Source organism: Polypterus senegalus, chromosome 2 (genome assembly GCF_016835505.1).
Source record: "Polypterus senegalus isolate Bchr_013 chromosome 2, ASM1683550v1, whole genome shotgun sequence".
In the NCBI taxonomy this organism is placed as follows: Eukaryota; Metazoa; Chordata; class Cladistia; order Polypteriformes; family Polypteridae; genus Polypterus; species Polypterus senegalus.
The window spans coordinates 204,785,639-204,799,804 of record NC_053155.1 but is presented as its reverse complement, the minus strand read 5'-3'; the positions used below and the strand labels follow the sequence as shown (position 1 = coordinate 204,799,804).

Below are 14,166 nucleotides of genomic sequence, written 5' to 3'. Positions count from 1 at the left end.
TTATGAGTCCTCTCCTGCTCTTCTCTATTGGTAGATATAACCTCTCTATCTCAGCTTTGGCTCTGTGGCAATTACTGAGAGTGAGGTGTCTACAGGTTCTTGTGTCAAGCAATTTATTTTCAGATAACTTCCAATTGTCCATTGCAAAATTGTAGGTCAATTTGGAGACTGCATATGTATTTATTGCCTTAATCATACTTCAGGAGTTTAGTAAAGTTGCCAAGTTCTTGTTCAGCCTTTTGGAATATTCTATTTTGAGGTTCAAACGGATTTCTTCGTGATTAATTTTACCAGATTCTTTTATCCCCAAATATTTATAGTACTGATTGGGTTGTTACACCTCAAACTTTTGGCCTCATAGTAGAATGTGTCCTTAACCTGATTTATTGGCTCTTTTCCGCTTTTGAGATGGAGTATCTTCCATTTGTTGAAGCCATATAACATGCTCATATCCTGGGTGAATATTTCCACTGAGTCAAACAGCCTGTTAAGCTGTTGTGGTCCTTTTGTATAAAGCTTACTACGAGATTACTATGACCTTTGACTTTGTATCTAATATTATTGGATTAAGCCAGAATTGTAGAACGTGGATTCAATGTTAAGCAAAAGTGGAGAGGGACAATGAATCTCCTTGAAAAAATTGTACATTTTATTTTTATTGGATCTGTTGTTATTGATCTTGTGGTGTTTCGGGCGTTCATTACTACCTGTCATTTGCCCTTTGTCCTCTTTAGGAACTTGATCATTGTTGTCGAGGCTTTGTACAGCTCTAGGGTCTTGATTAGCCATCCATGCAGAACTCAGTCAAACACCTTTTGATAGTCAATCCACACAATTTTATGACTCTTGTTGTCGTCCTCTAATATGGCTTTACTTAGTAGAATTTGTTCTTTACTTCCTCAAGAGCCTCTGAGACATCCCCTCTGGAATGTCGACATAATGTTGTTGTAACAATGATGGTAAAGCCCCTCAGCAATAATTTAAATGTTGTGGTCAAACGGGCAATTGGGCACCAGTTCTTATGACCTTCATGTTCTAATTTTTCCTGGTGTTTTCCAATTATGTGCTTTTTTCAGCCCTATTATCGAATATGTTTCAGAGATAGAATGGAATTGGCTTTGGGCCATAAGTGAGGTGGACTCGGTGATATTCTCAAGCCAACTTGCCTTGTCATTACTTCCACTGGCAACTGCCAATATGCCATCCCAAAAGGTCTCAAATTCCTGCCTTGTTGGTATTTCATCAGGATCTGTACAAGAGTTGAGATATTTTCTGTAGAATGCTTTCTCATTGCCTGCAAACTCTTGACTGTGGTTTTGTCAAGCATTTGATTCCTTGTATTGTTTGATATACAGTTGTGATTGAAAGTTTGTGAACCCTTTAGAATTTTCTATATTTCTATATAAATATGTCTTAAAACATCATCAGATTTTCACTCAAGTCCTAAAAGTAGATAAAGAGAAACCAGCTAAACTAATGAGACAAAAATATTATAATTGGTCATTTATTTATTAAGGAAAATGATCGAATATTACATATTTGTGAATGGCAAAAGCATGTGAACCTCTAGGATTAGCAGTTAGTTTGAAGGTGAAATTCGAGTCAGGTGTTTTCAATCAATGGGATGAAAATCAGGTGTGAGTGGGCACCCTGGGTTATTTAAAGAACAGGGATCTATCAAAGTCTGCTCTTCACAACACATGTTTGTGGAAGTGTATCATGGCACAAACAAAGGAGATTTCTGAGGTCCTCAGAAAAAGAGCTTATGATGCTCATCAGGCTGGAAAAGGTTACAAAACCATCTCTAAAGAGTTTGGACTCCATCAATCCACAGTCAGACAGATTGTGTACAAATGGAGGAAATTCAAGATCATTGTTACCCTCCCCAGGAGTGGTCGACCAACAAAGATCACTCCAAGAGCAAGGCGAGGTCACAAAGGACCCCAGGGTAACTTCTAAGCAACTGAAGGCCTCTCTCACATTGGCTAATGTTCATGTTCAATAGTCCACCATCAGGAAAACACTGAACAACAATTGTGTGCATGGCAGGGTTGCAAGGAGAAAGCCACTGCTCTCCAAAAAAAACATTGCTGCTTGTCTGCAGTTTGGTAAAGATCACGTGGACAAACCAGAAAGTTATTGGAAGAATGTTTTGTGGACGGATGAGACCAAAATAGAACTTTTTGGTTTAAATGAAAAGCATTATGTTTGGAGAGACGGTGGCACAGTGGGTAGCGCTGCTGCCTCGCAGTTAGGAGACCCACTAAGCTTGCCAGGTTCTCCCTGCATGGAGTTTGCATGTTCTCCCCATGTCTGGTTAGGTGCATTGGCGATTCTAAATTGTCCCTAGTGTGTGCTTGGTGTTTGGGTGTGTGTGTGTGCACCCTGCAGTGGGCTGGCACCCTGCCCGGGGTTTGTTTCCTGCCTTGCGCCCTGTGTTGGCTGGGATTGGCTCCAGCAGACCCCCGTGACCCTGTGGTTGGGATATAGCGGGTTGGATAAGGGATGGATGGATGTTTGGAGAAAGGAAAACACCGCATTCCAGCATAAGAACCTTATCCCATCTGTGAAACATGGTGGTGGTAGTATCATGGTTTGGGCCTGTTTTGCTGCATCTGGGCCAGGACGGCTTGCCTTCATTGATGGAACAATGAATTCTGAATTATATCAGAGAATTCAAAAGGAAAATGTCAGGACATCTGTCCATGAAGTGAATCTCAAGAGAAGGTGGGTCATGCAGCAAGACAACGACCCTAAGCACACAAGTCGTTCTAGAAAAGAATGGTTAAAGAATAAAGTTAATGTTTTGGAATGGTCAAGTCAAAGTCCTGACCTTAATCCAATCGAAATGTTGTGGAAGGACCTGAATCGAGCAGTTAATGTGAGGAAACCCATCAACATCCCAGAGTTGAAGCTGTTTTGTACGGAGGAATGGGCTAAAATTCCTCCAAGCCGGTGTGCAGGAATGATCAAAAGTTACTGGAAACGTTTAGCTGCAGTTATTGCTGCAAAGGGGGGTCACACCAGATACTGAAATCAAAGGTTCACATACTTTTGCCACTCACAAATATGTAAAATTCGATCATTTTTCTTAATAAATAAATGACCAAGTATAATATTTTTGTCTCATTTGTTTAACTGGTTTCTCTTTATCTACCTTTAGGACTTTAGTGAAAATCTGATGATGTTTTAGGTAATATTTATGCAGAAATATAGAAAATTCTAAAAGGTTCACAAGCTTTCAAGCACAACTGTAAGCAGCCAGAGGTTTGATTTTTTGCCTAATATCGATGGTTATGTCCAATTTTTTGTGGTCATAATATTAAATTTGTAAAACAGACTGTCTTTGGATTGTCTCATCCAGCAGATGGTTAATCTACTGCATAGTTCAGTCAACTGCCCAAGATCCTTTCTAAATTCTTTTAATCTCAAGGATTCAAGTCCTGAAAGATAGCCAGCTCACTGGGTTTTGCAGGCATAAAAGCAGAACAAAAGTTCTTTCATTTCACTTTATGACCAATGCCTTCTCTTATCTGTAGCTATATTACTTTGACTACTGGCTAGTGGTTGAGATATGCTGGCTTCACTATTCGAGGCACAAGCCTCAGTGGGCAAAGCAGTATCTCCTTCACCATGTCTGTGACTGGTGGCATCTCTTACTTGGGAAGAGGAATGATTATTATTCAGGTGTTGCTGAGCTAAGTATACTGCCTTGTCTTGATGGTGTTCAGTGATAGCCATACTCTTTGCCCTGCTTGCTGGTAACAAGATTCCCAATGGAAGACTGCAGCATATTTTGGAACAAGACCCTCTACCTAAACCTCAAACATGTCTCTTGGTAACCTGTGTGACAGACAATGTGTTATTAGATTTGTGTTTGGAAAATGTCTTTCTTTATTACAATCCAAAAAGAGGTATCGTGGCTCTGGTTCCTCCGGGTCACTAAGCCTGTGCCCACATTTTACTGCAGGCACCTGAGGTATTATTATTATTATTATCCTTCTTTAGAGCAGAGAGAAACCAATTCTTTCTTGTAATCCAGTACTGGATTATGTGGGCTCAAGAATATGTTATGTCATGAATTTATTTATATTTAACATCTGTTTTATTGTTTGTTTACCTTACAATGTATGTTTTTATGTGTAACTGTTGTAAGGTTATGTACTTTACTGTTGTCATATTACATCTATAAATATATGCAAGTGTTCCCAGGCTATTGTTAGTAAAAGCTACTATAAAGGATTAAAAAGAATTTTACTATTTTAAAGTTTCTAACCATAATATTTATGAGACCAATGTAACTATAAATTTATACCTTAACAGCCTCTTGGACAGATGCACCTTTACTATAAGAATTTGAGGAAAAACTCCCAATTCAATAAATGTGATCATGTCCTAATCATGACCAGACATTATAGCTTTAGTTCAAACATCTAAACTTTTACAGCAACACCAAACCATTCCTAAACCAGAGTTAACTTATTTATTGAATTTATTTATTTATTGAATATATATTGCATTATTGCCATGTCTTATATATGAATATAGTCCTGTTTTAATTTGATGACTGAAATGACTGTTAGAAAATTGATTTATAGAGTCATTATTTTTATGTGTACAGAATACATTGAAATTCTTACTTGCCTATGCTAATTAAATAACTGATTATATGCAAATATATGTGACATTATGTGTACTAGTGGCATAGCATAAAGGATATAAGTTGAAGCAAAAGCCCTGTCTACTACTTTATTACCAGTTTACACTTGCATTTTCAATATCACTCTTTGCAATACAATGAAAGAGGAATACTGCAGTACAATGACCTTACATACATCAACAGTTTTTAGAGTCAAGTCTGCTTTCATGTATTTTGTCAAAAAATGCAAATAATTGTTGACACTATAGTGGTGATGTTTTGGTTCCTGTACTGCACCTAGTGCTGTCAGTATAATAACCACCAATAGAACCAGTGGATTTACTTCATAGTAGTAAAAGGTATATTGCAAAGTAGTGCCCTTTTAACCCGTATATAGCATTCACTGTATACATACCCAAATTTTTCCTTATTTATGGTATGAAGAGAACAACCAAAGATACATCAAGAAATGTCTAATTGACACATGACATTTCTGCAGAATGAATACTGGGTGCCACAAGCTCTAATATCTTTCATCTGATTTCATTTATGCCCACTGTATACTTTAAAACTAGCAATCATTATGACTTTCTCCACTTCACAAGACAGGCACCATATTCACTGCTAGAAGGTGTTTACTGAGTATTTCAGTTTAATAAGCATTTAGATTGCTCTGTCTGCTCCAGCTAGCAAAAAGCAAATCAATTTACATTACTTACAAATTGATCCATTACAGAAGAAGTCTGAACACCTTAAATGCCAAAAGCCACATTTATTAAAAACTGAAATGCTATAAACATTTGTTTTGTGTTTTTGCTTAAATTAATTTTTTTTAATAAAAATGTAAATATGAAAGCTAATTTCTTATGATAATCTTTATTAAAAGGCTGGTTTGGTTGTGGTGGAAAAACACATGAATCTGGCCTTTAAGCCAAGTCACTCATCCATATAACAGACCTAATATTACTCATGGCCCTTTTCAAAACAATGCCTCACAGGGGTATTATAGCTTGTTAAAAGTTTGGTTGTCATGAGACACAAAGCAAAGACCAAGTCATTCATCTGTTTTCATGGAGCCCCAAGGAACAGGCATAGACGTACAATATTTTTTTGGCTAGTACATATTTTTTCCTCCACAGTATTATTATTTTAAGAGAGAGAAAGTACTTTAGCTATTAAAACCACCTCTCTGAAGTTGAGTCAATTGCCCCACAATCATTTGTTTCCATCAAAGCTTAATTTATGGGTTTTTAATAGTTCTAAATATACAGTAGAATATACATCTTTCAAGGCTAGTCTAATGTACTGCTATGTAACATGAAATCGCCCACTTAATATACCTGTCACAATTCCTGTCTTTTTATGCAGTCTCATTATTGTTGTTTTTGTGCAATTCACAAATTGTTACTCAATTTTGTCATTGTGCTTGTTGATTTCATCACAACACCATTTTGTTTTATGGATGCTGCCATTTTGTGTTGACGCTATGTTGTTTATTTTCACTACGGCCATTGTCAGGCATGTGACGCGTTATGTTATCACATCTTGTCTATAAAAGATGGCATTACAGTGTCAGCAGCATGTAAGCTTTTAGATAATCTAAAATAAACATCTTGTGGCACACTACGTTCTTTCTGGTTGTGGACACTTTTTAAATGTCTGACTGGTCCAGGAGATGAATTGTGCTTCACATTATAACTGTTTTAGATGAATGTGGTGTTACTGTTGATGTACTCATACTTTGTATACATACAAGATATATCATGGAGTAGCATTTGAATATAAAATAGTGTATTGTCAAAGCTACTACTTTATCACCTTATTTAATCTTTTTCTTTAATTTAAATGTATATATTTCTGCAAAGATCATTTTTATTTCCAGGTTAATTCAGTAGAATGTCAGATAATAGGTTTTGTGTATATTTACTATACTATATACTCATTTATACTGCTGCTGGTGAATTTAGCTTTTATATATTCCTTGATCAATGATATAATCTGTCAGGTATTTTGAAAGATGCAATATACTAACATTTAGTTTAATAGAGATTAACAATGCAAAGATCATTACTGTAATTTATTATATATATATATATATATTCAGAAGCCTCTCTTTTAGGTACACCTGCTCAATAAAGCAAGTCAACTGCTCTTCCAAACAGCCAATCACATAGCTGCAAATAAAAATGTATAGTATATAGAATCGAGTATTATAGGCATGTATCATCTCAATCTGCTTCCACAAACGTGACATCAGCTTTACAGAAACCAATCTAATTGAGAACCAATAAGTTGGAATGACAGATCTACAACATGAATGTGTGGCCAAAAAATAATCTACAGAAACTGCGGGATGCTATTAAATCAGTAAGTCAGTTCTGTAAGGACCGTACACAACACCAAGAATCCAGGCTGTTCTAGCAGTAAAATGGGGTTCTACTCAGTCCTGGATAGGTGCAAATGGCCACTAAATGTGTGTGCAGTTTTGTATTTAGATATTATCCAACTTTAAGTATTAACAACTTTTGGCAATAATAGACGTTGAATTTTATTATGTTTATCTTTAACTCAGTAACACACTCACTTCATATTTTAAACAAGCATACTATAAATAAATGCTAAAAGACACAATTATAACAGACCAATCTGCAAATCAGGAAAGGGTTTATGAACCATTCAATGTTTTATTCACTGCTATAGTATATCTTACGTTTCCACTTTGTCCCTAAAGACTACTCTTCATTGATCTAATGTGGTTTTCCCGTAATCATTTATCAATCAGTACAGTTAAATCTGATCCCATTGCAACTACAAGCCAAAAGTGCTAAGAAAGATTACCATGGGGGGAAAATGAAAAAAATTAGGACCACGAAATTCTATCACTCTGAACTGGAATAATTCTGTTGATGGATAAATGCTGGCAAATATGTTATGCTATATGGACAAATAAATGGTGTATGTCACTAAAACAGAGCAACCGTTTATTGGCCAAAAGAAAATCTGTTCATATTTCCTCATCAGATACAGAAAAATTACTTGAGACTGTTGAAGAAGACATGATAATGTGTGACTTGTCGGAAAAGAAAATAATTTCACTCAGTGCAACCAAAAAAGCTATTTAACTAAACAAACAAACTAAAATACATTTGCTCAAACATTTAAGTGTGCTGTGTTTAGAACAGGCCAAGTGTATTATAATAATAGAAACAAGATTTATTAAACTAAAGTTAAAATGGAATGCTAACTACACAATACTGGAAAAGTCAAAAGAGGCTTAAAAGAATATTTAAGGAAATCTACCAGATACATTATTTATATTGGGGAGCATAGACACATAAGATAATAGTGTGTTTCAATGCTGAAGAGAATGGAAAACCAGTCATGGGTTAATTCAGCCTTAAAACTTTATCCGGACAGGTGTATGATAATACAAGCATGCAAAAATTCTGTATTTCAGGCTGAATGTGGCTCTTGCAGCCCACTTTGAATGTTCAATTTGATCTTAAAACAAAAAAATGACATTTCCTTTGCAATGTGGAAGAAGATCACAGCACTAATCATAGCAGCATGGAATCTGCAATGCTCTGTGGGCTTAACTGCAAGACAGGAGAGCAAGTGAAAATGAGAAAATATTGAGCAGTGATGGGGTTTCACCTCACAGGGTTGATTTAAAAGTCAAAAACCAATAATTAGAATCCCATTCGCAAATACCTCTTGCTGTGGCGCTACGGAGAAACATCATCACAGGGGGCTGATCAAGGGAAAGGCTTACACAATTTCAATGCATCTCAAATTAAATGCAAGATGTAATTTAGATGTAAATCTTAGTGTCATTCACTTGATCAGTATGTGGGCTTTTTTATTCAAAAGAAAACCTTCCTGTTTTTTTATTTTTTTTTTCCTTCCTTTTATGTTCTACTTTACCAAAACTGTACTTCAGGCTTGAAAATGTTTACACCCCACCCTCCATCTAAAATAATACAGAACACATTTTAAATAATCTATTACTGATATTATATGTTTGAACAATCCTACACCTGAGTTGAGAGTCATGGAATGGCTCATGTTATTTATTTCAGGGCAAAGATATGAAGGGTAAAGAAGACAGACACTGTTCAATAATGTATGAAGGGCAAGATGGGTAGAGTCCATAATTCAAGAGGGGAGAGAGTTCCAATCGCACAAATTGTGAAATAGTCCAAAATCAGAAGTTGAAAAGTACACAGTGTCAGTAAATGTAATTTCTAGTGATGATGACATCAGAATCAATGGTTATCTATATCCCTGACCTTATCTGAATAGTTCAGTTTAAAGTTAGTATATATAGTTTAAAAGCTTAGGAAGAACAAGGAAAATAGATGTGTGTGATGACATCCTAGAAATATGTTTAATCAAAATGATCTATTATTTAGTTTTTGACTTTTTATTGAACTATTCATATATTAATTAACTGCTTTGTTTTCCAATTTTAATGTGACACTTAAGAGTTAAGAGGGAGTTTACAAGAAACAACTATAGAGGTAGATAGCTAAACTGTGGGTGTGCCAGGACTACTTTTACAGATTAACCAAAAATCATTTCTTCAAAAAGATGGTCAGTAACTCCCTGTAAAAACGGCGTTACTTGTCATTACATTTTTAACATATCTTTTCTATGTTCTCAAAAAGCCAGCCAACTACACTTCAGTGAGTCATAAATAAAATATTATCTCTTCCTAATTACTGTGAACTACCAGAAATATTAGACCAGCATTTTATTTTAGTAGATACCTCAGCACCATTATACTTTTCTTTATAATATATAAACTCTTTATACCTTGCCCCAGGCCACTTCAGCATCCAAATTAGTGGGCATCCCCTCCACAGCAGATCGTTTTGTCAGTTCTGCGTCTGTCGCTGCCAGCCATTCTGTCAGGGTGTTCACCTCCTTTCTCAACTTCCGAGACAATTTTAAGCATTTCTCCAGCTCCTGTTTTCCTTCTGTCACCTGCAGGAGAAATTCATCCTAATGAAATACTTAATTGGCCTTTAGAATGTATTATTTTTATTTGGCATAAGTATTAAAAGGTAAGTGGCATTTAATATGTTACAAAACTGGTGTCTAAAATATTATATAGATCCCTTCCCAGGAAACTGGGAAACTTTTCCATATTTAAAATGCAAATGTGGACTGTCTATTAACAGTATTAGTGTACATCGCAGTTTCCTGCTTTAAAAGTATTACTCTGCATACATACTGGATTTCTTCATTGTTTTCTTAGTATTGTTTTTATCACAGAAACAAATGTATGTTAAAAAACTGAAATTCTGAGCTTTAACGACAGACAGACCTAGTAACCTTTTATCAAAACATTATTACTACCTTTATCTTTCAGACACCTTTGTACAAGAGGAGCTATGGTCTAGCTTTGATGGTGTAGTTATGGGACCATCCCTGATGCCAGACATGATTCTAAAGCCAGTAATGGGATTTGAAGTGGCCTCACAGCCAGAGCCCTCACTACCAGAGCATGGAGTCAGAATATGATCAACTGGCAGGAGGAAGACCAGCCAGAGGTTTATAAAGAAGCAGGAAGTGCTTATGAGAGGTAGAATGAACCTGGCATACAAGGCATAAAACTCGGACATAAAGGCCCATAAGGTAAGAGTGTTTTGTTTACTTTATTTTGTTCTCCTGTTGAGTATATCCCTCCATTGTGCTGAGTTTTGTATACCCTGACTGTTATAAGATCACAATTAATTGATTTCAAAACAAAATGTGAATCTACACAGGGCATATAGTATGTTGAAACTCAACAATATGCTCTGCATATGCTCAAGAGATTTTCTGTGTATTTTAACTGTTTATTAACCTTAGACTAAATGTGGAAGTGTGACTTGAAAATCAGGAAAGTAGAATACAGTCATCACGACTACATTTCCAGAGTTTGATTTTATTAAATGCATAAACAGACATTTCTGCATTGTGATTGTTGGAGTCATCTGTGCCATAACAACACTGATGCAGGCTTACAATTTTTCCATTAGAAAGAGTACTCAACGGTCACTAGGTTCCCCATCCCTCAGTTAAATTGAACGTCATTCATTTCTCTTTGGCACTGTAACATATCAAAATATAATATAAATACAAATAGCACAGCAGTTTCCAGAAAAAAAAAATGTAAAAAAAATAAAATTAGAAAACTGCATTTTGAAAATTGTATTAAGTGCAAAACAGCATGCATTTTTTTGTAGAAACCATGGAACTCAAAATATTAACAATGGCTGCTCAGGCAGCCCCTGAGACTGTACAGAAATAGATTAGAATAAATTAAGCTCTGACATTTCAACATTTTATATACAATAGACAGAAGACTGTGGGAGGAAGTGCAAATGGAAAGCTCTTGAATGCACAGCCTGCTGGTACTCTTAAGAAAAGTTTTAATGCAGTAAAATGTGTGATTTTTACAAAACACAGAGAGGCTTTGTGGTGACAGTGTAGATTAATGACTTCCAGACTAATGTCCTGCTCAATGGCACCTGCTAGTTATTGATAAGATGGAAGCAGAAGGGCTATCAGCTTGAGTTTATTGGGAGGAAGTTAACTCTAATCTCTAATCACTGGAATTGCATTTATTTAATTAAAACCATATATAACAGTACTTTATGTACCCAAATATTTCTAATGCTGCAAATCATTTAGTATAACTTTTGCTTAGCAAGAAAAAAAAAACTTTGCAGTATTCAAGTCAAATTATGCAATTTTTTTCTTCATTTAAGTCATACTGGCATTGACCTCAAAAGCACTGCTGGTGCAAAATCATTCAAAAACACCAATACATTAATTTTATAACATAAAGAAATTAATTAAACCCCAAAGCCTAGCATTCTAATATCAAATACTGCTAAAAATTTTTCTGCTACTCAAGCAAAGCTGATTCTTGCAAATAATATGTAATAACTAAATGTTCTTAATAAACTGAATGATTTATTTTCATTTATTAAAATTATAATACTCTATGTCTAAGAGTATTTTAGGTGTGATATTAATTAGATAAATTTACTAATTCACAAAATTTGTAATACTGATGTTATTTGTGCCAAAATTGTGTTTATATAATACTAGGTGTGTTTCCCAGCATTTATTTTGATAATGGTAATGTAACTTTTAATTTAAGCTCATCTGAGCAAGCATCATACCATTGTCAGAGAAAAAGCAGTTTGTCCAGATTTGTTTGGCCGTGAAACTGCAGTTGTTTAAAATGGAAGGGGTAATTTAACAGGGTGAGAAGAATCCACAGTATAAATGCAGACTTCTCCTTTATCACATTCCATTAAAGGATAAGTTCTGCATTTTAAAATCAAGGTACACAGTATATTCATTTTCCACATCACACTGTGTTCTAAAGTGAATTATGTTTTATAAATTTTAAAAAATAAGTAGCCTGCTCTAGCATTTTGTAATGAAAGCAAATGAAGCCAAGGTCCCAACTTAAAAACAAAAGCCTTAAAACATTTTTTCTATTGTTACTAAGTATTGAGCTGTGTCTTGAGATTGCACACATTGCAAAACAACTTATCCATGTTGTTTTAAGAAGGAAAAAAGCAAAAACCAAACCACCATTTTGAGATTCAGCCATTTCAAAAGAAGATCGGCTGTGCACTTCACTTTGCTGTTTGTCTTCCTCAGTGGCAACTTTTCAGCCTCAGGGGCATGGTTTCCTCCAGCATACACTTTTAACCTCAAAAATTCACCTCCAAGTGCTGTCATTGTCATTGAAAAAAGTCACACTTATAATTTTTCATGGTGTATAACTATATAGAAGCCTATTTCATTATATTGCACAGTTATTGTCGACTACTGCCTGGTATCATCATGCATGTTTGTGCTTCGGTGTTCTAGCAAAAGAAAGATTGAGCATACACATGTAATTTAAGCATGTGAAAAGAACTGAACAAAGGCTATAGGAATACATTTAGTTTACGTTAACATGAAGTTTAGATAGTAATGATATAAAAGCATAGGCAGAGTGGTAGTGCAGAGCTGTTATTCCTGCCTCATGTAGGCTAGGGTCTACATTGGGTTTGTAAGTTCTTCCCATGTATTTATGGACTGACTGGTATCAGTGAATGCCAGTGAATCAACTCGCTCTAAAACAGTCTCCTCAGTTATTATCATATCGTCAGTAAGAGCAACTCAGCATGCCTGATAAAATTTTATAATTGGTTTGTGGAGTCTGCAGCAGTTTCATCATAGTTTGGTTTTACTGCACTGTCCATCTTTTTCCTTTTCTCAGTGTTTTTCTTTTTTTATGCATGCGTATGACACACCACTGAAAGTGCATAAAGGTGAGTGCTGATTGACCCCTATGAATTTAGTGTTACCTTGACTTTTTCAGAAACCTGCAATGGTTTGCAATGCAGTGTAATCAGTTCAAAACACATTTATTGTTCGGTGTACCATCTCTAACCCTTTATTTTTTCTCCTCTTCCTTACAGGGCTGGTTGGGGTGTTTTGGGGTAGGAAGCATTAGGTGGGTGTTTAATAATTTTGTTTTAATTACTCTCAAAAATGTTTGTCTTTGTACTAGACATAACTTTTGTACTTTGGTTTGATTATTTAACAAAAACTTGATCAAAAAGAAAGAAAGTGCAGTGAATCTCTTATGTGTGCAACTCACCATTACACTGCCACTCAGAGTGAATCTCCCTCTGCAGATTATGTAAAACAACAATACAGAATGTAAATATGTGAAAGTAGGTGACATTCAGGAAAAATATAATCATATGATTTGAGCACACATCTCTCTTTTACAAGCTAGAATAGAAGCCATACTATAACCACTGAAGAAACAGAACTGCAGAAACGAAGCTATGGAAATCGGACAAATTGTGGGGTACGGGTGTCAATACTCCACACATAACACATGCTATTAGTGGACAGTGAACAGAAAAAATATCCTTACATCAAAGGAATAGTACAAAGAATATGTAATCAATTGTATTATTTCCACTTTATTTTGTTTTCACAAGCATTCCTCATAAACACGAAAGGCAAGTTCCTTAAGTTAAAACCCTTGCAGTTTCAAAGTGAACATACTCAGTAAGCTTTAAGGCTTTTTTTTTTTCATGTTGGAATCACAATATCCTTTACCTCCGTTAAAAACCAACAAGAGCAATCTAAATATTTTTCGAAATTTCTAAAAAAGTTCTTCACTTTAGAACTTATTTTCATGGGGTAAATTAATAAACACCACGAATGTGAAGAAATAACAGACTTGAAAAATTCCAAACCGATCCATTAAGGTCATGGCCACTTGTTTTGTTTGAACAGGATTGGTCAGACTGTGTTTCACTTTAACTAATCGCCTTTCAAGTTAGCCACTAATACCTTAAAGGAGGGACTTAATGCTCTACATTAAGAAAATACTGTATGTTCAGCCTTTTTTTATGATGTCAGACAAAACATATGTACATACATACAGTACATACAAATAGACACCAAGTCAGTTTTATTCATTTAGATATACCTGATTTTCCCAGTGTTGC

General features: G+C 35.3%; 1 protein-coding gene across 12 annotated transcripts in view; it reads right to left on the bottom strand.

The window, feature by feature from the left end:
- Positions 1-14,166, bottom strand: part of dmd (dystrophin) — a 2,654,580-nt gene that overhangs the window by 1,518,251 nt on the left and 1,122,163 nt on the right. For all 12 annotated transcript variants that reach the window (XM_039745194.1, XM_039745193.1, XM_039745197.1 and 9 more), the window contains exon 34: positions 9,455-9,625. In XM_039745194.1, the coding sequence (XP_039601128.1) occupies positions 9,455-9,625 (171 nt within the window). The remainder of the gene's footprint in view (positions 1-9,454; positions 9,626-14,166) is intronic.